At 36.8% G+C, this 23,368-nt stretch overlaps 1 protein-coding gene across 1 annotated transcript in view; it reads right to left on the reverse strand.

Moving 5' to 3' along the window:
• Positions 1-434: 434 nt before the first annotated feature.
• Positions 435-23,368, reverse strand: part of FAM171B (family with sequence similarity 171 member B) — an 83,272-nt gene continuing 60,338 nt past the window's right edge. The window contains exons 4-8 of the mRNA XM_003944207.3: positions 20,742-20,900; positions 17,979-18,149; positions 14,688-14,804; positions 5,150-5,273; positions 435-4,910 (exon numbers count right to left, since the gene is read on the reverse strand). Coding sequence (XP_003944256.1) covers positions 3,566-4,910; positions 5,150-5,273; positions 14,688-14,804; positions 17,979-18,149; positions 20,742-20,900 — 1,916 coding nt within the window. The 3' untranslated portion in view covers positions 435-3,565. The remainder of the gene's footprint in view (positions 4,911-5,149; positions 5,274-14,687; positions 14,805-17,978; positions 18,150-20,741; positions 20,901-23,368) is intronic.

Raw genomic sequence — 23,368 nt, forward strand, 5'->3', positions numbered from 1 at the left:
AAATATTGTTCAACTGATTAAGCAGAAATGTTCTTGAAGGTCTAACCCTTTAAGTATAAATAGCCTTTGTTATTATTTAGACTCAGGTTTAAGAGTTCAAAGAATATTTTAAAAGAGGGGTTGACAGTTTACTGTATCATTTTCTCACTTAGGTTCTTTGGGATTTGTAATTTATTTTAGATTCGATCAGATTGTCTTAATAAGTCTCCTCATTGGATGGAAAACTATGTGTCTATACTCAGTTCTAATAGTCAAAATGGGAACCTCAGAGACAAAGTATAGATATATATCACGTTCAATATATAAACAAAAGGTTTATTTTAATGTAGGAGATATAATAAGTAAAAGGTAATAATTGATATTTACTAGACTAAATGGCAATATAGGGAAGAATGTTTTCTAGTTATCAAAAATTAAACAATACACCAAGCACATTTTAGATTTATTATTTTTAATGAACTATGTTTAACATTTTACAAATCTTCAGGTTGTTACAGTTTTCAGCAGTAAATATAGTAGTAACAGCAATAAATACACCGAAATGCGAGATTTCTCTGAAAGAATAAAAAAAATATAACACCTGGAAATGAGGAGGCAAAATGTCAATTCTAGATCCGAAATAGAAATTAATACAGCTGAATTTCTTTACAACTGATGGGGAAATGAGAAACTCATGTCTTATAAATAAATGTGTGACTTTGAGTTTCACCTTTCTGAGAAGTTTTGAGGGACATCATTTGACCCATAGATCTCTAAAACCTTATAAATATTGATACCAGAGGATTCAAACACATAGTGATCTGAAAATGATTGCCAAAGCAAAGAAGTGCTTTTATTCCTCAACATTTGTGATCTTTGTTGTATACTATGTATTATAAAAGGGCATAATCCCTATACAACTGCATAAAGTCATAAAAATTGATTTATAAAGTCTCAAGATCATATGTATTAAAAATACATATAGCTGTGCTTTAGTAAATGAATCCATCAGTCGAGAGAGAGTTTTGCCTTTAATATATATCCAAAGTATATACAAAGGATCCACAAATGTTTACAATTTGTGACCAAAATCATCTGGTTTGTATTTGAAAAAATCTTGGTTTTCAATTTAAAAATTTAAGAAAGTTGTGAATATTGTTTATTATTACCTGGGTTAAGAAAAAGTAGATGGCTTCAGCTTCTTAACAGGAAATTTGTGAACTACTCACAAATGAGAAGTCACACTCTTTTGATCATTAGAAAAGATAAATTGCCTATAATTCCCAATTGAGAACAGCATGTGCAGTGTAAAAAATAATAAGGTTTTATTTTGAAACCAAACAAGTAGTTCTAGAAAAGCCCTTGGAATACATCATCTCATTTCCCTTACACAAAAATGAATAAAATAAGTGGCATACCTGAATGGTATACCTTTATACCAATATGTGTATTTCATTACCAAGCTGAGATGAAAGATTCTTATTTAAAGGTGGGAAAAATAAACACTTAAAATATAACATTTTGCTATATAGTTTTCTAACTTCATTCCAACATAAACAATTTATCAATATATACTGTATTCAAAAAAGGATAAACAAGAGAGAAATACTACTTACATGCAAAATTTATTGTTCCAACATGAAACACTAAGTCTATATTTAATAAAACTGCACATCTGTTTGATTTGGCTAACTGAAAAAAAATGCACACTTAAAAAAGATGTTATTATATCCTTCTAATAATGCAAATCTATATCAAAGGCACTTCAGCAGAGCTCTAACTTTAACCTTTTCCAAATCATTTTTATTCATGTTGCTTTTGATGTCTTTCTGTGTAAGACCAATAAGAAGCCTTCTCTAATTGTTATCAGCCTTATCACTTAAAAAAAAAAAAGCCTAGGTATTACCCATGACATTTATTTCTTCTGTGGACTGGGGTAATATATGGCAAATATTTTCCTAGGGTTTTTATGTTCTTTGGGTTTATACAGAATGGTAGGATGTTGACAGGTTAGATGTTGCAGGAAAAAAATGGCTGACATCTAAGATCTTGGGACAAAAGCTGTTGTCTGTCATTGCACATCTAGCCACAATTTTACTGAAGCTAATGTGGTTATTTTGGTTCACTGAATTTGTTTACATGATTTGGGTCTCTATGTTGCTCCCATATTGAAGAGTAGGGAATGAAAAATGAAGCAATTTAGAATTCCCCACCCCCCTCAAGGGAAAGGTGCTTCAGACATTTGCCTTCAGGGAAATTTTAAGAAAAATGGGATCAGGTGATTTTAATGAATAATGAGCTTTTATTTTTAGGACATATAAATGATAATTCAGAGTTAAAAACATAACTAAAAACAGTTGTTCACATTGAACACTTGCTATGATGGAAATAATATGGATATATTACTTACAAACTGAAAAAAGAAGTTGCAAAGGCTATAAGTGACTTAAGGAAAAACTTACTTTTCCCCTGAAATTGAAACTGCTTTCCTCAAACAAACATCTTTTATGCAAATCAGTATCTGGATATATAGCTACTATCCTGAAGGTATTTTTGAGCCTCAGGAAAATGGCATTTCTTTTTCTTGTCATCAACAGTTAAGAAAAAAAAATCAATGTTTATTTTATCTTCACATATTTAATTAAATTTTAGTGTTCAAAAAACTTTCACATTGTTGATTTTTTTTTCATAGCCTTTAAGTGACTGAGTTCTGGTTTTTAGAATAGAAGAAATATATTAAATCCAATCTAGCCTGAAAGTACCTGTGAGCCTTAAACCAAAGTCACAGATTGTTTTTTCAGATTTGTAAAAAGTTTTCCTTGACAGCTAAACTTGCTTCATTGTTAAGGGGAAGAAAAAATGATTTTTTAAAAACTCAGCATTAGAGCATTACTTTCTCAAATTTCTAAATTAAAAATTAACACCTTAACTTATTTTGTGAATTTATATCCAAAAACAAGCAAAGAGCTGGTGTATCCGTCTCTAATGATCAAGTCGCTTCTTTCCCATCTTACATGAATGTATGATTTATATTTGGGATGATACAATACACATGCTGTTTAAAGATCAAACAACATTTTGTTTGAGATAACTCCAGAGTAACATCAGTCGAGGTCATTTGTCAAGTTATTTTTGAGTATAGACAGAAGAGGACATAATAGTAACATTTAAAAGAATATGATGCCTGAAGACAGTTTTGTTTTAAATGTTCCATGGGGTAGTCACCATGGTAGAGGCAACGTTTTTGGAGGCAACTTGAGGAGTATATATTTCACTGTTATTCTTAAGAGAGTCAAGGCCGAACTGGCTGGCTGAGCAACATTTTCAGATAACTAACATCTTGATGCTATTTTACATTTTGAAAACTTGGATATTATAAATTCATCACCAAAAATAAATGAATAGGCCAGAAAAAGCATTCCTTGGTATCTTTCTCTCCGATTACTAAATTACCATTTACTCTGCTTGAGACATGTCCAAGAACCATGGGATTTCTCAGTCTCAACTTCTTATGTTCATACTGCAATTTACAACAAGAAGTAAGACTAAACACCACGACACAGCAGACACACAACCCCTGCTGGAGTTAATTTATGGGAATCAGTGGGCGTTCCTCTCGCTTCTTCCAGATATTAGTCTTGCTATCTCTTTTGGCTAGTGGTGGTCTGCCCCTTCTTTTAGTGGGGGATGTATTAGCTTCAAAATCTTCAACAGTGCTTTTCCTTCCTGGGGACTCTTCCCCAGGGTGCTCCATGATCACTCCACTCCCTCCATCTAGGATGTGCCTTAAAGCTGGGTCCTCAGGGGAACAGACTGTGGTTCCACTCTCACTGCTGCTTAGGTCTAAATCTTCTAAGTAAAGGATCTTGGGCTGATGCATGCTTTTGATAAATGTTTTCTCCCTCTCAAGCTTTCTACTTGAGTGAAGCTCATTCATGTCCACACCAGAGTCCAGACTGGTGTCATTGCTCTGGGTTCTCTTGCCCTTTTTCAGGTCTATAAAGGAGTGTCTCACTTGCGCAACCGGTTTTCCATCAAGAGACACAAACCAGGCTCTGGGATGGGGGGAGGGCTTTCCTTTGGACAGCTCCAGAAGGGTCTGTTCTGAAATTCCTTGAAGTTCTGATGAAAATGGAGTCATTACAACAGCCTCATTCAGTGTTCCAGGAACAGAGACAGATTCCAGTAAGCTGCTTGAATATCGGCTCCAATCTGAAGCCTGGGATGGCAAGCTTTGTTGACCTTCAAGTATGATATCTTCTTCCCTGGCGTCTGGGGGTTGTGCATGAGAATGAATTGGCATTTTGGGCAATGTCTGTGTAAAGTTCTCTCGATTTACTGGTTCCATCAATTGGCCATAGACTAACTGTCCCTTTCTTGGCAAAGTAGCTGACTTAGCAGCATGTAACTGTTCTGGAGTGGAGAAAAGGTCAGATGTTTGAAGGATGGCAATGGGCTGGCTGTAAATATGCATAAGCTGTTCAGGAATATGGGAACGCCCATACGCTTCCTCATTACCTGTGAGATACCTCTTTTCATCTTGAGCATCACCTAGAGATGAAGATAGATTGTTATTAATATGTTTAGGTTGTTTGGATGCTACATTGGGCTCCAAAGACTGTGTTGGATTTCTTGAGTAATTATTTTGATTGACTGATAGAAATGAAACATCTTCATTGTAGATTTTAAAATCGTCTCGAGTTTTTACCATAGAAACTCTTTCTTCTGTTTCTGCCTTTGATGGTTCCTTTTTCTGAGGACTATATGAGGAGTTTTTGGCATTGAATAACTGTGCCTTATCCTCAGCTTTTAATGCAACTTTAACTGTACTGATATGATTTATGTGTGTTGTTGAAGTTGTCTGGTCTCTCTTGAGGACCTCAAGTTTAGTGATATTTCTTTCTCTTTTCTGTGAAGTGCCACATTTATCCCTTGATTAGAAGAGAAAGCAAAAGATGTTTAAAAGTTATGACACAAATGGTTCATTAAAAAATCACTCTACAATTTGCACATCATATATTCAAGATATGTATACTGTTCAAGATATGTAGATTAAAAATAATGGGTATAAGATGAAACAATTTATTTCTACAACTAAACTTTTCAATTTACAGAATATACTGAAATGATAGAATAACTTGATAGTTTGCTGTGTTACAATTGTTCTTACCTGCAATAACAAAGTAGTACAGCAAAAAATCCAATGACAATGACTATTGTTCCTCCTAATATGGCTGTAAGAAACACTGTGTGGTAGGCAGTTATGTCCTTGGAATCTTCATTTATACCTGAACCTACATGGTTCAATATAAACAAAGAGAACTTGTTATTTTAGATCAAATTCTCAACTATGTCACATCCTAGGTTAGGCAAATTGAATAAGGGTACACACTTCTATGTTTTTGCTCTCATTCTGTGACAGACTTCCCTGTGGGTGAAGTAAACTTTCCTTATCTTTTGGCTTAATTGACTGACTTGCTTTAACCAACGAAACGTGATCATCTTAAGTGAGGTTGCATGGTGTGGCTCTTCCCTCTTGCTCATGCCTTCTAATATGTGACTAGCATATCCCAGAGAGCTGTTATTCCTTCAATCTGGCATCTAGAATGAGAGTATCTGTTGAATTGAATGAAACCAAGTCCAATGGTACAGCAGATAACCTGAAACACTCATAAAATGTAAGTAGCAAATAAGTGTTTGACATTGTTAGCCACTGAGACAGCAGGGTTGTTCATTACTGCAGCAATGGCTATTACAGAATATGCTGAGATGCTGCTATAGAAAGCTTAAAACATTTAACATTGGCTTCAAGGCTAGGCAGTGAGAAAACCGTTTCAAGAGGCAGTAAAACTGGTGACCCAACTAACAAAAATTTGGTAGAAATACTTTCTCCCAGTTTATTATAACTAATTTGAGCTTTGTGCAAAGAGCTTTTGAGATAGAATGTTGATATTCAAATGCATTTATTTAATCTTTAAAAATTTTAAAGACAAATTCACAAAAGTATTTACAAAGCAAGCAGGGATCTAAAGAAATAGAATCCAAAAATGCTAAGACTTGAAGGATTAAGAGTTGCACCTCCTTCTATCTGGGCTCTAGAGTAAACTGAGCACAACTGACCCACTATCCTCCTGCTATGAGAACATACATGTATGAATACCATTGTGGTAAGTTTTACTGCAGTAAACGCTGACTGGGGTGATTTCAACATAAAAATGACTGCTAGTAGTAAAAACATACATATAGGCCAATGAAACAGAATGGAGAACCCATAAATAAATCTATACATCTACAGCAAACTCATTTTCAACAAAGGTGCCAAGAGCATATATTGGGGAAAGGACAGTCTTTTCAATACACAGTGCTGGCAAAAGTAGATATCCTTATGCAGAAGAATGAAACTAGACTCTCATCTCTCATCATACATAAAAATCATAAATTTAAGATCTCAAACTATGAAATCACCAAAAGAAAACACTGAGGAAACTCTCCAGAATATTGGTCTGGACAAAGATTTATTGAGTAATGCCCTGCAAGCAGAGGCAACCAAAGCAAAAATGGGATAATATCAAAGCTTCTGCAGAGCAAAGAAAACAATCAACAAAGTGGAGAGACAACCCACAGAATGAGAGAAAATAATAACCAGGATATATAAGGAACTCAAACAACTCAACAGGAAAAATTGTAATAATCCCATTAAAAAATGAGCAAAAGGCCTAAATAGAAGATTTCTCAAAAAAGACAAACAAATGGCAAACAGGTATATGAAAAGAGGCTCAACATCTTTGATCAGAGAACTGCAAATCAAAACTACAATAAGATATCATCTTATCCCAGTTCACATCGCTTGTATCCAAAAGACAGGCAATAATGAATGCTTGCTGGTGAGGATGTGGAGAAAAGGGAACCCTCGTATACTGTTGGTGAGAATGTAAATACATACAGCCACTATGGAGAACATTTAAATTTTCCTACAAAAAACAGAGCTACCGTATGACCCATCAACCCTACTGCTTGATATATTGATACATACCCCAAAGAAAGGAACTCAGTATATAAAAGAGATATCTGCACTCCCATGTTTACTGCAGCACTGTTCACAATAGCCAAGATTTCGAAGCAAGCTAAGAGTCCATCAACAGATGAATGGATAAAAGAAACATGCACACACACACACACACACACACACACACACACACACACAATGGAGTACTATTTAACCATAAAAAAAGAGATGTGATCCTGTCATCTGCAACAACATGAATGGGACTTGAGGACATTGTGTTAAGTGAGATAAGCCCAGCACAGAAAAACAGACTTAGCATGTTCTCATTCATTTGTGGGAGCTAAACATTAAAACATCTGGCAGAGGCTAGGAAGAGTAGTGTGGGATTGGAGGGGAGTAGGGATTGTTAATTAAAAAATTAGCTAGTTACAATGAATAAGATCTAGTATTTGATAGAGTGAATATAGGCAATAATTGAACATTTAAAAGTATAATTAAAAAGTTTATTACACAAATGATAAATGCTTGAGGTAATAAAGACCCCATTTATACTGATGTGATTATTATACATTGTATGCTTGTATCAAAATATTTCATGTACCCCAGAAACATAAACATCCATTATGTACCCATAAAGATAAAAAATTTAAAAACTTCATAAAAATGAACGCTATTGGGCAGCCAGTCTTGAGGTAATCTGTTTCAATATCACAAAGACTTCATTGTGCTCAAAAAGGTATATAATAAGTCTACTTATCAGTATCAATTAGATTCTAATATGTATTCAGGGAGATAGGGTAAGAAGAGTGAGTGGTGGGGCAACTGGTTTCTGGTCATCTATCTCTACCATGAAAAAACATCCAGAATGAGGCTCCCACCTGCATTGAGGACACTGAGGGACCACTAACTCTTTACTTCTATCAAATTAGTGCAAAATTTGAAAGATAAAGTAATAATAATAAAATATTAGGAAAAACAGTATTACAGTTTTGCATGTAGACTTTAGAGTCAAAGTGTCTGAATTGTAATTCTCACCTCACTATGTATTTTTATGTAGTCTTGGGAAGGTTTCATTTCTTTGTATCTAGTTCGCTCATCCACAGAGCAGTAATAGTTATATCTAACCCATGTGAGCTGTTGAGGCTTAAATCAGTAAATACTTGTGAAATACTTAGACTAGTGCTTGGCTCAAGATAAGCACTCAGTGTTAGCTATACCACACTACTGTTGAATGCAGCTTTAACTTTGTATTAAAACAGGCACTCTAATGTTGGCCATGATTTCACAGATGGTGACTGATCTATCTTATTTAATAGGCAAATAAGTACAGCACTATACAATATGAAATCTTGTCAAAAAAAAATGAGAGTAACTTTCTGTTCTCTGTAGATTTGTATGGAAGATTGCTTTGATTATAACTGGGCATAAATGAATATGTTTCCAGAATGGAGTAATGCTAACAATTTTTACTACACAGGAATCCAACAAAACTCACATTTGGAAACAGGAGGTTGACATATTGAGTTTGCCCCAAATCCTATATGTATGGCAGTAGCAAGAGAATGCATCTGTCTGTGTGCATGCCTGTGTGTGCACATGCCTAGACGTTAGAAAGGTAGAAAATCAGTCTTTTTCATTCAAGTATATTTAAAAATTCACACACAGTTCCACATGAAGTTTAAGGTGGTTTTTTCCAGTTTGTGAAGAGGGTCATAGGTAGCTTGATGGGGATAGTATTGAATCTATAAATTACTTTGGGCAGTATGGCCATTTTCACAATATTGATTCTTCCTAATCATGAGCATGGAATGTTTTTCTGTGTCCTCTCTTATTTCCTTGAGCAGTGGTTTGTAGTTCTCCTTGAAGAGGTTCTTCACATCCCTTGTTAGTTGTATTTCTAAGTATTCTATTCTCTTTGTAGCAATTGTGAATGGGAGCTCACTCATGATTTGGCTCTCTGTTTGTCTGTTACTGGGGTATAGGAATGCTTGTGATTTTTGCACATTGATTTTGTATCCTGAGACTTTGCTGCAGTTGCTTATCAGCTTAAGGAGATTTTGTACTGAGACAATGCGGTTTTCTGAATATACAATCATGTCATCTGCAAGCAGGGATAATTTGATGTCCTTTCTTCCTATTCAAATACCTTTATTTCTTTCTCTTGCCTGACGGCCCTAGCCAGAGCTTCCAATACTATGTTGAATAGTAGGAGTGATGAGACAGGGTATCCTTGCCTTGTGCCAGTTTTCAAAGGGAATGCTTCCAGCTTTTGCCCATTCAGTATGATATTGGCTGTTTGTCATAAATAACTCCTATTATTTTGAGATATGATCCGTCATTACCCAAAAACAGCCCACATAGCCAAGAGAATCCTAAGCAAACAAAACAAAACAAAAAACCAACCTGGAGGCATCACGCTACCTGACTTCAAACTATATTACAAGGCTACTGTAATCAAAACAGCAAGGTACTGGTACCAAAACAGAGATATAGACTAATGGAACAAAACAGACATCTCAGAAGGAATGCCACCCAACTACAACCATCTGATCTTTGACAAACCTGACAAAAACAAGCAATGGGGAAATAATTCCCTATTTAATAAAAGTGTTGGGAAAACTGGCTAGCCATATGCAGAAAGCTGAAACTGGATCCCTTCCTTATACCTTATACAAAAATTAACTCCAGATGGATTATAGATTTAAATATAAGACCTAACACCGTAAAAACCCTACAAGAAAACCTAGGCAATACCATCCAGGACATAGGCCTAGGCAAGGACTTCATGACTAGAACACCAAAAGCAATGGCAACAAAAGCCAAAATAGACAAGTGGGATATAATTAAACTTAAGAGCTTCTGCACAGCAAAAAAAAAAAAAAAAAAAAAAAACTATCAATAGAGTGAGCCAGCAACCAACAGGATGGGAAAAAATTTTTGCAATCTACCCATCTGACAAAGGGCTAATATTCCAGAATCTACAAAGTACTTAAATTTACAAGGAAAAAACTCCATCAAAAAGTGGGCAAAGGATAAGAACAGACACTTTTCAAAAGAAGACATCAATGAGGCCAAGAAACATGAAAGAATGCTCATCATCACTGGTTATTAGAGAAATGCAAATCAAAAGCACATTGAGTTACCACCTCATGCCAGTGAGAATGGCGATCATTAAAAAAATCAGGAGACAACAGATAGTAGAATGTGGAGAAATAGGAATGCTTTTACACTGTTGGTGAGAGTGTAAATTAGTTCAACCATTGTGGAAGACAGTGTGGTGACTCAAGGATCTAGAAATAAAAATTTCATTTGACCCAGCAATCCCATTATTGGATATATACCCAACGGATTATAAATCATTCTATTAGAAAGATGCATGCACAGGTATATTTACTGCGGCACTGTTCACAATAGCAAAGAGTTGGATATGTTAGACTAGATAAAGCAAATGTGGCGCATATACACCATGGAATACTACGCAGCCATTAAACAAGATGACTTTATGTCCTTTGCAGGGACATGGATGAAACTGGAAACCATCATTCTCAGCAAACTGACACAAGAACAGAAAACCAAACATCACATGTGCTCACTCATAAGTGAGTCCTGAACAATGAGAACACAGGGACACAGTGAGGGGAGCATCACACACTGGGGAACAGGGGGTGGGAGGATTGTGGAGGGACAGCATTGGGAGAAATACCTAATGTAGATGACAGGGCAATGGATGCAGCAAACCACCACCATGGCACATATATATCTATGTAACAAACCTGCACGGTCTGCACATGTACCCCAGAACTTCAAGTATAATAAATAAATGCAAATTTAAAACATTTATTAAACTCTGTACTCAACCACCTACTCTCCTACAGCAATCTGAAAAATTAATCTCTTGCACTTAGTATTTTTTCCAAGGATTTCTAAAATTCTATTTAAACTTTTTTTTTTTTTTTTTTTTTTTTTTTTTTGAGATGGAGTTTTGCTCTTGTTACCCAGGCTGGAGTGCAATGGCGCGATCTCGGCTCACCGCAACCTCCGCCTCCTGGGTTCAGGCAATTCTCCTGCCTCAGCCTCCTGAGTAGCTGGGATTACAGGCACGCGCCACCATGCCCAGCTAATTTTTTTTGTATTTTTAGTAGAGACGGCGTTTCACCATGTTGACCAGGATGGTCTCGATCTCTTGACCTCGTGATCCACCCGCCTCGGCCTCCCAAAGTGCTGGGATTACAGGGTTGAGCCACCGCGCCTGGTCCTCTATTTAAACTTTAAAAAACAAATTAATCACATAACTAAAGCAGCTCCAGCACACCAAACACTAATCAGCTGATCATAGGAACAATTTTGATTTTATAGTAATAATCCTAAAATGTTTAGGGATGTCAGGGATTGTATCATAATCAACATATATTTATTTGGTCTCTGCCCCTAGTTCTGGGCACAGAGCTCTTAAAACCCTTGGAATTTCCTGAGCAACAGGGGTGCTGGAAGTGTCTTTTGTTCTATCATGTAGTCTTTGACCCTGTTTCCTAACATAGAGCTCCTAAATTTCTTGGAATTTTCTGGGTGTTGGGAATATCTTTTGTTCTAATTTGACTTTGGGCAGGCTCATGCTGGGGGGTTGGTGACCGACAAGCCATGATTAGAAGCCTATAGCTTTCAGCACCACACCGCATTCTCCAGGAAGGAGAATGGCGGAGATTAAGTTAATAATTGATCATGCCTGCAAGAGAAGGCCTCCATCAACATCCCTCAAGTATAGGTGTTGTAAAGCCTCCAGATTGGTGAACACATCCACAGGCCAGAAAGGTGGTATACCCCAACTCTATGGGGGAAAAGTTCCTGTACACAGGACCCTTACAGACTTTGCCCTATGTACCTCTTCACTGGACTCTTTATCTGTATCCTTTATTACAAGCTAGTAACTGTAAGTACGTGTTCCCTGATTTCTGTGAGCCATCATAGCAAATTATCAAACCTGAGGAAAAAATTGTGCAAACCCCCAATCTGAAGCCAAGTCAGATGATATGGGTCAACTGAAAACCTACTGCTTGCAATGGGCAGCTGAAATGGCAATCCTGTGGGATTAAATTCTCAACCTGAGGGGTCTGATGCTCACTGTAGGTAGATAATGTCAGAATTGAATTGTAGGATAAAATCAACATCCGTTGAAAACTGGAGAACTGGTTGGTGTGTGGAAAGGCCATGTGAAGACATCTTGAGAAATTGGCCATCTAGATAGAAACCTGCAAGAAGCCTCACCAACCCTGACAGCACCTTGACCTTGGACTGCTAGCCTCCAGACGGGGAGAACATAAATTTCTGTTAATAGCCAGTTATTACTCTGCAGTTATTTTGTTATGGCAGCCTGAGCAGACTAATACAATATCTGATTCTCTCAATTTAGAAATAAAAAAACTTATACTCAGATGGGTAAGTACCTATTTCAAGCTCACTCAGTTAATTACAGGCAGAGTAAGGGCCATCATCAAGTTATTCATATTCCGGTGTAGGATCACTAGAAGGTCTCTAGTTCAAACTAAACAAGAATCTCATACTTTTATTTTAGTACTCATCCAAACAACATCTTTTTCAACAAATAATCTGGAACAGAACTTCCATGTGGTTTTAGATAATAATTTTGGCTTTTGTAATTCATAAAGCTATCTTATGTAATTCAGTCATTTTAGATATATTTTTAGTGTAAGTACATTTCTCTATAGAACTCAAATACTCCTTAGGTTATTTTATTAAAAATAACTTGAGATGAAGTCTGAAATTAAATATTGTTTTTCATCAATATTTCACTATAGTTGCAAATACAGAATGGGATAAGGCCAGACAGCTGGCAAGACTGTATGATATTTTGCATCATGAAAAGCAAAAGTAACCACCCTCTGGTTTCTGAATAAATAATCCTGTAAGCACTAAGTTCAAATAGAAATAAAAAGAACATTTCTCTTAATATGGCTAATTAGTCTCAGCTTCTCAAGAGGCTGAGGTGGGAGGAACCAGAGTTTGAGCCCAGCCTGATCAGGCAACACAGCAAGACTCAAACAAGAAAGAAAATTCAAACTTGCCAACACAGAATAAAAATAAAAATAAAACTGGATTTTAAAAACTAGACAAAACAGACAGCCTTCAAAATAATAGACAGTCATATTAATGTTAGATGACAGAATACTGCAGATAAACATGTAAAATATCACCCATGTTCTGGATCAGGGTAAGTACTAGAGCAATTCCTAATCATTGTGAAATACCCAGGTAGCAACTACCCCTCAGCTGTGAGCCAAAACACATGATAAACCAAAAGAATTATCTCTGACACATGATTGAAGATTATGATATACCTACATTCAACTTTCACTTTAAAATCTCCACTAAAATAACACTAAATGTTTTGATTTGTTTTTATTCTGTAAAAACACAAACCTAAAAGAATAAAGGAAAATAAACTAACATAATTAACTTAGCAAAGCTGGTGGTAGGGAAAGCCAAGAAGCAATTTGATTTATGCCAACCCATATTCAAAAGGTCCAGGAAGTGGTAGCAGACCAACAGTGCAACCATTCTAGACTACTGCAGGTTAGAGAATTTTTTTTCAACATTTAATGGATAAAATATGCCAATGTTTGAATATTCTGATGAATGTACACAACTTGAGATGGATGTAGGGTTTCCTGTGGTACAAATTATCTAGATACTTTGATAATATGTTAAATATAAGAAAACAAAATGCTCATTTCTCCTAGAATAGGAACAGATCTTCCCTAGTGAACAACTCATCGTTTTGCTCCCCAGACTCCATCTTCCTTCAGTTCAAAATGTCAGACCAATTTCCATTGATTACAGGGGTGTCCAATCTTTTGGCTGCCTGGGCCACTCTGGAAGAAGAATTGTCTTGGGCCACACATAAAATACACTAATGATAGCTGATGAGCTTTAAAAAAAAACTCAATGGTTTAAGGAAGTTTACAAATTTGTGTTGGGTCTCTCATTCAAAGCTAGGCTGCATACAGCCTGTGGGCTGGGTGGTTGGACAAGCTTGATTTAGTGCATCCCCAATCTTTTCTTGAATGATAGTGTCTACAGACTGTTTCCAAGAGCCCGTCCTCTCCTCCTCCATCCCCACCAAGTAACATGTGTGTTCAGGACCCAAGGGTGGGCCAATGGGATGATCATTTTTCAGCCCTAGAATGCGAGAAAAATACTGGAAAGGGTTGGAGCCAGCCAACACACAGCAGCAACCTGGCAAAGGTAGTAAAGCAGGCCTGCTAACTAGGCCATCTGGCACAGCAGGTATTCCTGCCTTTCAGCAGCTGGTTCCTTCAGCCTTCCCTAGGATCCTGTGAACTGCCTATATCTTTCTGATATAGCATATTTTAAAATTACTCAAAATCGTTTTCTGTTGTTGCTTGCAACTGAAAGCTCTAACTGGTTTGGGCAGAATTTATTCATAAAAAAATTAATACTTGATTTGAACAAACTTCATTTTCAGATTAATCATATGTAACTGTTAGAGACCTTATTGTTCATGGAGCTTAATCTTGTACACATGAAAAAAAGCTGAGATCAAGTTCCTTTCCCATTGCCATATAGCTGGTAAGTGGCAGTGCTTAAAATAAAACTGAGGTCTGCTGCTATCAATTCCAAGACTATTTGAATTGTAAGTTTTAATTACTTTCATATTTTACAATACCTCTAGTTCCTGGAAGTGGAGCTGCTATCCAGTAGCCCAAATGTGGTGCATCATAGGTCCACATTAAATGACTGTTATGTTCCTTGACCATTCCCCGACCTTGATTTACCCAGGCACCTAAAAAGGAAGGTATGTAAAAAGTACTAGTTAGTCACAGTTACATATCTTAAGAGCTGATGGTCATGCATAGAATACTTTATGGGACTTTTTCAAAGATTATGAAAACTGGAACAATATAGGATAATACATATCACATCATATTATAATATATAGCATGTATTATAATAAATAGAATATTGCTTCTCGGCCTTTTGGCTAAGATCAGGTGTATAATAAATAGAATAATTTGAATGATTTGTTATGACCAAAAAAAAAAAAATTGTAAATAAACTAAGGATGGCCAGGCACAGTGGCTCATGCCTGTAATCCCAGCACTTTGGGAAGTCAAAGCAGGCAGATCACGAGATCATGAGATCAAGACCATCCTGGCCAACATTGTGAAACCCTGTCTCTACTAAAATACAAAAATTTAGCTAGGCATGGTGGCACATTGCCTGTAGTTCCAGCTATTCAGGAGGCTGAGACAGGAGAATCACCTGAACCTGGGAAATGAAGGTTGCAGTGAGCTGAGAGTATGCCATTGTACTCCAGCCTGGGTGAGAGAGCAAGACTCTGTCTCAAAAAAAAAAAAAAAAAACAACAATAAAAATAAACTTAAGGACATACTTAGAAAAATCATGACTCTCCAGATACTATTTAAACTGTGCATATTAAGATATCTCTTATGGCCTTAATTTTTTACTAAATATTGTTTTGGTCTAGTGCTGTTGGTATTGTTCTTACAGAACTAGGTCTTCTAAACTTTCAATAAATCGTACCTCATCCAGTAAAATTTGCTGTCAGTAGAAAAAAGAATTTAATAAAACCTATGCCTTTTATGAAGTTGTATTTATAAATAGCATAACAAAGCTATTTGAGTTTGGTGTATATTGGTTTACTGATTTATTATAGTGAATTATCTGCAACATGTAAAAAAGTATTTTAATAAGGTAGAGAAACTAAAAAAGGATGACAGTAATTTAATCTATTGCTTTTAAATAGTCCACAAGTGTTACATCAGTGATAAATTAACTTGAAAATGCTGCCACGGAAAGGTACATTAGAGAAAGGTGCATTGGCCAGAGAGAACAATCAGCAACCAGGACTCAAACAGCAGATATTCGTTTTTAAAGTGCCTTAACACAACTTTCTCATTCAACAAATCTGGAAACTGAGGTCCAAATAAGTTAGATAACTTGTTTCAAACAGTACTGCTGGTAAAGGGACTAGACTCCAAATCTTCGAGTTCTTAATCTAATGATTTCAGTAGCATACTATCATGGTTACATAGTTTCCACTCTTTAAAACATAGATATATTACTGCTTATCTTCTACAGTAAAAATGTATGTGGTTTTTTTTTTGGCCTAATTACCCACATAAAATCCCATTCCAAGTCTCCTTTGAGGATCTATTGCTCCCTATTCACAGTCAGCATGACAGTTTAGGGTTCCATCCCCAGCTTCAACTTGTGACCTGAAGCCTAAATAAATCTGTGCATTCAATTTGCAAGTCACAAAGGCAAGTTCTAAGAAGAGCATGCAAACTCCATTCTACAACTACAGTGAGTCCAGTGGCTTGAGCTATACGTAGCTCCAAAGACAATCTCTCCACCGGCCTTCAACCTGGCTAAGTCTAACGTTAGAGCACCTACTCTGAAGGGAAATCCTATCCTAGAAAGGTGCTAACACAGAGGAAACATATGAGAGTGAAGGAGGAGAGAAACCAAGCCCACACCCTGTGAAACTGTCTAGACTATAGCATGACTCACCCAAGGAAGTCCTACCTCTGAACTTTTCAGTTATGGGCTGATCATTGCTCTTTCCTTTTTTTTTTTTTTTGGGGGGGGGGGGAACTTACACTCCTACCTTATCTACATGGGAACCCAAGAACAAAACAAAGGGAAGTGGAGGAAGAAAATATACATATAATTCCAGCTGCTATTTAGGAGGCAAAACCCAGAGAACAAAACGAGTATCTAAAGGCTTTCTTTGGAAAAACAATTACTCTATCTCTTAATAACGTAATGTTATTTATTTTCATGAAACTAGCATACATTTTTCAATTGCCTTAAACCATGCTTTTACATAGGTATTATGAGCTTATCAAAACAAAAATTTCTAAGAGGACAAAAAATTTTAAAAAATTATTTCTGCCCTAAAATCAGGGGTCCCCAAACTTTTTACACAGGGGGCCAGTTCACTGTCCCTCAGACTGTTGGAGGGCTGGACTATGGAAGGTGTGACACCCTTCACAGCCAGCGCTGCTGCCTCGACTATCCCAGACAGCGGTATACAGTGCCACAGGCCCAGCACCGCCTCCAGTGCTGTACACGGGGATGGCGTGATCCGCCTGTGACACTGTGTATACAGCGTCCTGGACATCTGCAGCAGCGGTGGGCCTCTTCTGTGGGAAGCCCACTGCTGCATGTTTCCCCTATTATAAGACACCTCCTAAAAATAAGACAGCCCCCGTCTTTTGGGGGTAAAATTAATATAAGACAGGGTCTTATAATAGGGTAAACACGGTGTGTAGTAATGTTGGGGGAGACTTTAGGGCAAAGGGAGGTTATAGGGGCCATTATGTTGTATATTTGGGGGAGTATGGGTGCCATTGTACTGTGTAGTAATGGTTATAGTGCTTTGTCTTTCTTCCTACTTCTGCTGTTATTTCACACTGCTTCCGGTGATGTGGGGCACTGCAGCTGCAGACCGGATGTGCATCATATGACGCGCTTCCGGAGCCATGATGCGTGTGTCCCGCATCACCGGAAGTAGTATTGTACGTGAGTAATGCCATGCTTTGTGGCACTGCCACATATTGTGCTCCTCTCACTGACCACCAATGAAAGAGGTGCCGCTTCCTGAAGTGCGGCGGGGGCTGGATAAATGGCCTCAGGGGGCTGCATGCGGCCCACGGGCCATAGTTTGGGGACCCCTGCCTAAAATGGTGGTGGTATAAAAAGGTAAGGGAATTAATAAATAATGCTATTTTTGACATGTGTATTCCTATCATTTCCCCCAATAGCTGTAATATGTTAATCAAAATGAGGTCAATTTTGGTCACTAACAAAGTAAATAAAATTGTGATGTTATTGAAAAACTAGAGCTGTATCAAGTTCTAAGACAAGACATTCAGCTACTCAATTGACACATATGCAAAACGTTCAGAATATTTCAACCTAGCTCACATACCTGTGTTCATATCAAATGTCCAAGCAGGTATGCGATCTCCTGCACTTATATCATTCCGATGTAGAAGAGGAAGAGAAATCTGAATAGAGCCATTGACCTTTAGTTCTTTTCCTCCAGAATATATTTTCACACATATTGCGGCTAGAGGAGTCAACTCAATGTTTTCAAAACCTATACAAGGGGACAGTTTATTAAAATCATATGTAAACAGAGGTGGTAGCTACCTAATAAATTATTATGGGTCTAAAATAAGGAACTCCTCTATTTCACGAAGGGTTATGTATTTTAATATCAAATAGTTACTGAATACACATTAAGGATTTTCAAAATGTAATTTAAAAATAATGTATAAATACAGGCTGTGCAATGTTACTACTGACAAATCAATATGAGCCTAAGTTATCAAACTAAAGTCATCTAATTTAAGGGTGCTAGAATCCAATTCAATATTTTTATAAACCTAAAAAGCAACAACCAAAAACCCCATCTCATTACAGCATCATACTCAAATAAAGGCTCCATCATACACCATCAATGCAGACGTGGATTTGAAATATCTGGCCCTTCCTTTTCCACCACCATCTGTTTCAAGGAGTGCTAGAACTCACAGATCCAGCTGCACTCCTTACATAAAAAGCATTCAGATTAAATGTATAATTTTTAATGAATAGGTTGGCAATTAAACATGAAACAAAATCACTGTGTAATATCATTACTTGATAAAAATTATGTCTTAATATACTTGATTATTAATACAATTGAAAAATATAAACTTAGAATTCAAGTACAATATTAGACTTCAAAACTTTCAAAGTAGGAGAAAGGGAGAAAATAGAATTGGTTATATTGTTTTGCCTAAGGTGTTAGAGATTATACAATTTATAGTATGCTTTCTTAAATATCAGGAACTATCTATAGATATCTATTACAATGGAGGGAGAGAGGGAGCAGAAAGTGCCTTTCGTTTGCTTTTGAAATATTAGCAATGTTAAAGTTATAATATATACCAGCATATTAAGAATAAAAGTATGATTATAGAGGTTAAAATTACAGTATTTCTACAAATAGATGGAGAAAGTATACTTTTATCTATTTGCTTTTGGCCTATACTTTTGGATCTCTGGCTTCAAAACTAGAATTTTGTTCATTCACTTAACAAATATTTACAAAGCCCCATATGGGCCCCAAAGACACAATTAATAATTTCTGATATTGTCTGCAATACTGTTTTCACAATCATTACTATCAAATATCCTTCCCCCCCCACCCCGCCCCATGTATTTATTCCTAATCAGTTTCTTCCCCACCCAAATGTAAGGGCATGATAATCTAGAAAGGGAACATAATTAAGTGGTAAAGGAAGGCCTCCTTTCTGAGGAGGGGACATCTGAGCTGCAGACAAATGGGAAGGAACTCCAAGAATTTTCCAGGCAGAATAAACAAGCTCAAAGCCTCCAAATCAGAAGCAATCTTGGCAGGTGCAAGAAAGAAAGGTGGCCGCAGGGGAGAGAGGCAAAAGTGGAGCGCCCTGGCAGCCACAAGAGTCCCAGATGTGTGCAGCAGGAAAAGCAGGTTTGTAGCAGAAGAATGAGTGTCATCTGGCTGGGGTACTGATAGCACCAACTACAGCAGGCAAAACTCTAACTAACCAAAATAGGTATTTGCTCTTATCACTCATTGCTGGCTGCTCCCCAAATGCAATGGACCAAAAAATCTAGGGGAAAAAAATGCAACTATCAGCATTATCGACTGTTTGAGGTGATTTTAAACAGTGGATTTTCCCTTAGGTTGCAACAAGTGGCAAAAATGGTAAAACAGGCCCGGTGAGGTGGCTCATGCCTGTAATCTTAGCACTTTGGGAGGCTGAGGTGGGTGGATTGCTGAGCCCAGGAGTTAAAGACCAGCCTAGGCAACATGCAAAACCCCATCTCCACAAAAAAAAAAAAAAAAAAAAAATTAGCCGGGTGCATTGGTGTGCCTATAGTCCCAGCTACTTGGGAGCTCAGGTAGGAAGAATCACTTGAGCGTGGGTGATTAAGGCTGCAGTGAGCCGAAATCATACCACTGCACTCCAGCTTGGGAAACAGCAAGACCTTATCTCAAAAGAAAAAAAAATGGTGGAACAAATGTGGATGTACAGAGGGAAACGATGTTTTTAAGGGGGTTATTTATGAATGTATTTTTAAATGTAAAATTCCATTGTTCCCTTTTATATTATGACAGCCTTACATAAATATGAGTGCTGTTGACTCTGGAATACACATATTTTCAATATTTATATTTTATTCAGAATAGGAAATACAATAGCTTACTCCATCTATAAACTTAATAAACTTATTTCTCAATTACTGATACTTCTCATCAGTTTGATAAAAATGTATAGGTCAAATTTAAAAATACGCAAACTAAATTTTCATTTTTAAATGTATTAAAATTTTAAACCTATACAATAATCATAACCATTTTCTATACCTTACCTACTTTGGATCAAATAAAATTTAATAAATTTAAAAGAAATCAAAATTTCCATTCACTTGAAATAATGTTTGCTGAATTTCTCTTTCATTGACTAAAATATATTTCATTAGATAAAGGAAATTTTTATTATATACATTTTAATAACTAGATTTATGTCTCAGTGACATGTATTATCCATAGCTTAAATGAGTATCGAATATTTAATAGCTATCTAAATAGCTAAATATTTGATGAAAAATTTATATGCTGTTTCTTATACTATATTATGTAAAAAGTAGATAATACCTGGTTTACTGAGTGTAATTCCAGTTGTATATAGAAAATTGTCCACTTTTAAAAACTGTTGTAGAACTGTAAGATAGCCAGTAACATTGCTAATATGATGGTTGTCAGGAAGTTTAATCAAGGCTTTTGAAAACTGAACACTTGGTTGAGATTTGGCATCTGGAAAAAAGGAAACCTCATTAATGAAGAGATAAAGGCATGTTAAGCATAGCAGCATTGGTCAGGACTTTCTTCTTTAAAAGAAGCAATTACAATTATTGCTAAACATCATTAGCATCTTCTCATGTAATTATTTTAAATTCAAACCTCAGAAATTTTCCTTTCTTTAGATGACACAAGGCACCTTTGTACTTGATCGATTCTGCTGCCCAAAATTTCCTCACCTTGTTTTTCCCACTCTGGGGAACCCCACACTCTCCATTTTTAGCCCATGTGGTTCATTTGGGGTCTCATTTCTATAACAGTTGTGGCGTTGCTGGTGCATGCCAGCATGGGCTGAAACCAATTAAAAGCATCTCATCTTGGCCACAGTGATTTGTTCAATAATGGGCCCTGTCCCAAGCACAGTTAATGAGATGTAATGTGAGTTTGGCTTGGACTGAATTTCATGTGAGCAGGTATACATCCAGGGGTTGTAACAGCCATCTTGCAACCAAAAATGGAAGCTTGTTTAAAAATCAAGGCAATATGCAAAGCGTGGACAGTTGAGAAATGGAGAGAGAAAAACCAATCTTCAATTATTTCTACTAAAGATCTGATCGAGCCATGTCTAAAGTTGTTCCTATTCCTATACTTATCTATAAGAGACATAAATGCATGCTTCTTATGGGCTTAAGCTAGATTAGGAATGGGTTTTCAGTAACTTGCAACAAAAAAATGTCTCTGATAATATTCAGCCACATACTTAAGTGGGTAGTTTTCTCTATCAGTTAACTAATCATGTATTAAACGTCTTTCAAATGCCAGGTACTCGATTTATAAATATCTCAGTAACTGAATTTTTCCTAAGTATAACTATCTCAGTATCTTCTAACATTATTTATCAAGTGAGACTTCAGTGACAACATTGATATTTTTGTAATCAGCAGATTTTGAATTTAACAATTCAAAGATCAATTCTTATACCTGAAAATTATTAGAAACATCAGCTTTTGCTTTGGACTTTAGTAAGGTCACTGACGAAGACCGAAGAAATCAGTTAAATTATTAGAATAGAAAAGACGTCAGTTTTTAAAGAGCTGCATGATAATAAATGACAAATAAAATAAGGTAAGAGTTCTCAGTGTATAGTTTTTGAGTGTGTGAAGCTAGAAAAATAATACCTGGAAAATAGTCAAGGAAAGTAACATAATTGTATGCTCTTGTTTGGTTGCTGAGGATGCAATCCGATGCCTTCTGATCACTTACAGGTACTACCTACAACTTGCTATTTTAAAATATGTGGCTTAATTATGTTGAAGATCCAAATTTCTTACAACTGAATATGCACACTAAGCAAAATGTCTAGCTGAGTTTCTGTAAGGTTTTGTACATTCCTAAATTTTCTAATTTCTCCTTTTGCCACAAATACATGAATGTATGGACTTAATTTCCACTGTACAAACCTGATGTAACATTTTATGGAAGTTTAGCAGTAAGGATGTATATTTTTTACAGAAAGATTTAACATCATTGTGAAACATTCATACTTTCCTGTCTTGCCTTACAAATGGGTCACCTTTTAGGAAAATGAGACAGTAAAAGGAAGCAATCTGAGAATTCAAGAGGACTCACGGTGTTCTCACAGAAACCTGCCAAGGCATGGCCAGTACTTTTCAGACAAATGAGCGCTTACCATTGCTTGGGACAGTGGCAAAGGTTTGGTACAGTACATGGTCACACAGATCCACTTCACGTATTCCAGCAGAAACTATGACTTTCAATGGTGTTTGAAAATGCCAGTAAGGGGTACAGATGTATCAAAACAAAACACTGAAGAGAGACTGTGAAGAATCTAATTTCATTAAGGCCCCATCAGCATTAAATATAGCCTCTCTCTTTCCTTGTGGTTCTTATTTACTTTCCATTCTTTCACATACAGCTCCACATCCACCATTCTGCCATACACAGCAAAAATCACTAGCTCAAAATTCTAGCAAGGCCAGGCATGGTGGGTCGTGCCTGTAATCCCAGCACTTTGGGAGAACTAGGTGGCTGGATCACTCAAGGTCAGGAGTTTGAGACCAGCCTGGCCAACATGGTGAAACTCCATCTCTACGAAAAATACAAAAATTAGCCAGGTGTGGTGGTACATGCCTGTGGTCCCAGGCTGAGGTGGGAGGATCACTTGAATTCAGGAGGTGGAGGTTGCAGCAAGCCAAGATTGCACCACTGCATTCCAGCCTGGGTGACAGAGCCAGACCCTGTCTCAAAAAATCTGGCCAGGGATGGTGGTGGCTCATGCTTGTAATTCAGCATTTTGGGAGGCTGAGGCAGATGGATCACCTGAGGTTGGGAGTTCGAGACCAGCCTGACCAACACAGAGAAACCCCAACTCCACTAAAAATACAAAATTAGCCAGGTGTGACGGTGCATTCCTATAATCCCAGCTACTTGGGAGGCTGAGGCAAGAGAATCATTTGAACCCA

Source organism: Saimiri boliviensis, chromosome 5 (genome assembly GCF_048565385.1).
Source record: "Saimiri boliviensis isolate mSaiBol1 chromosome 5, mSaiBol1.pri, whole genome shotgun sequence".
Taxonomy (NCBI): domain Eukaryota; kingdom Metazoa; phylum Chordata; class Mammalia; order Primates; family Cebidae; genus Saimiri; species Saimiri boliviensis.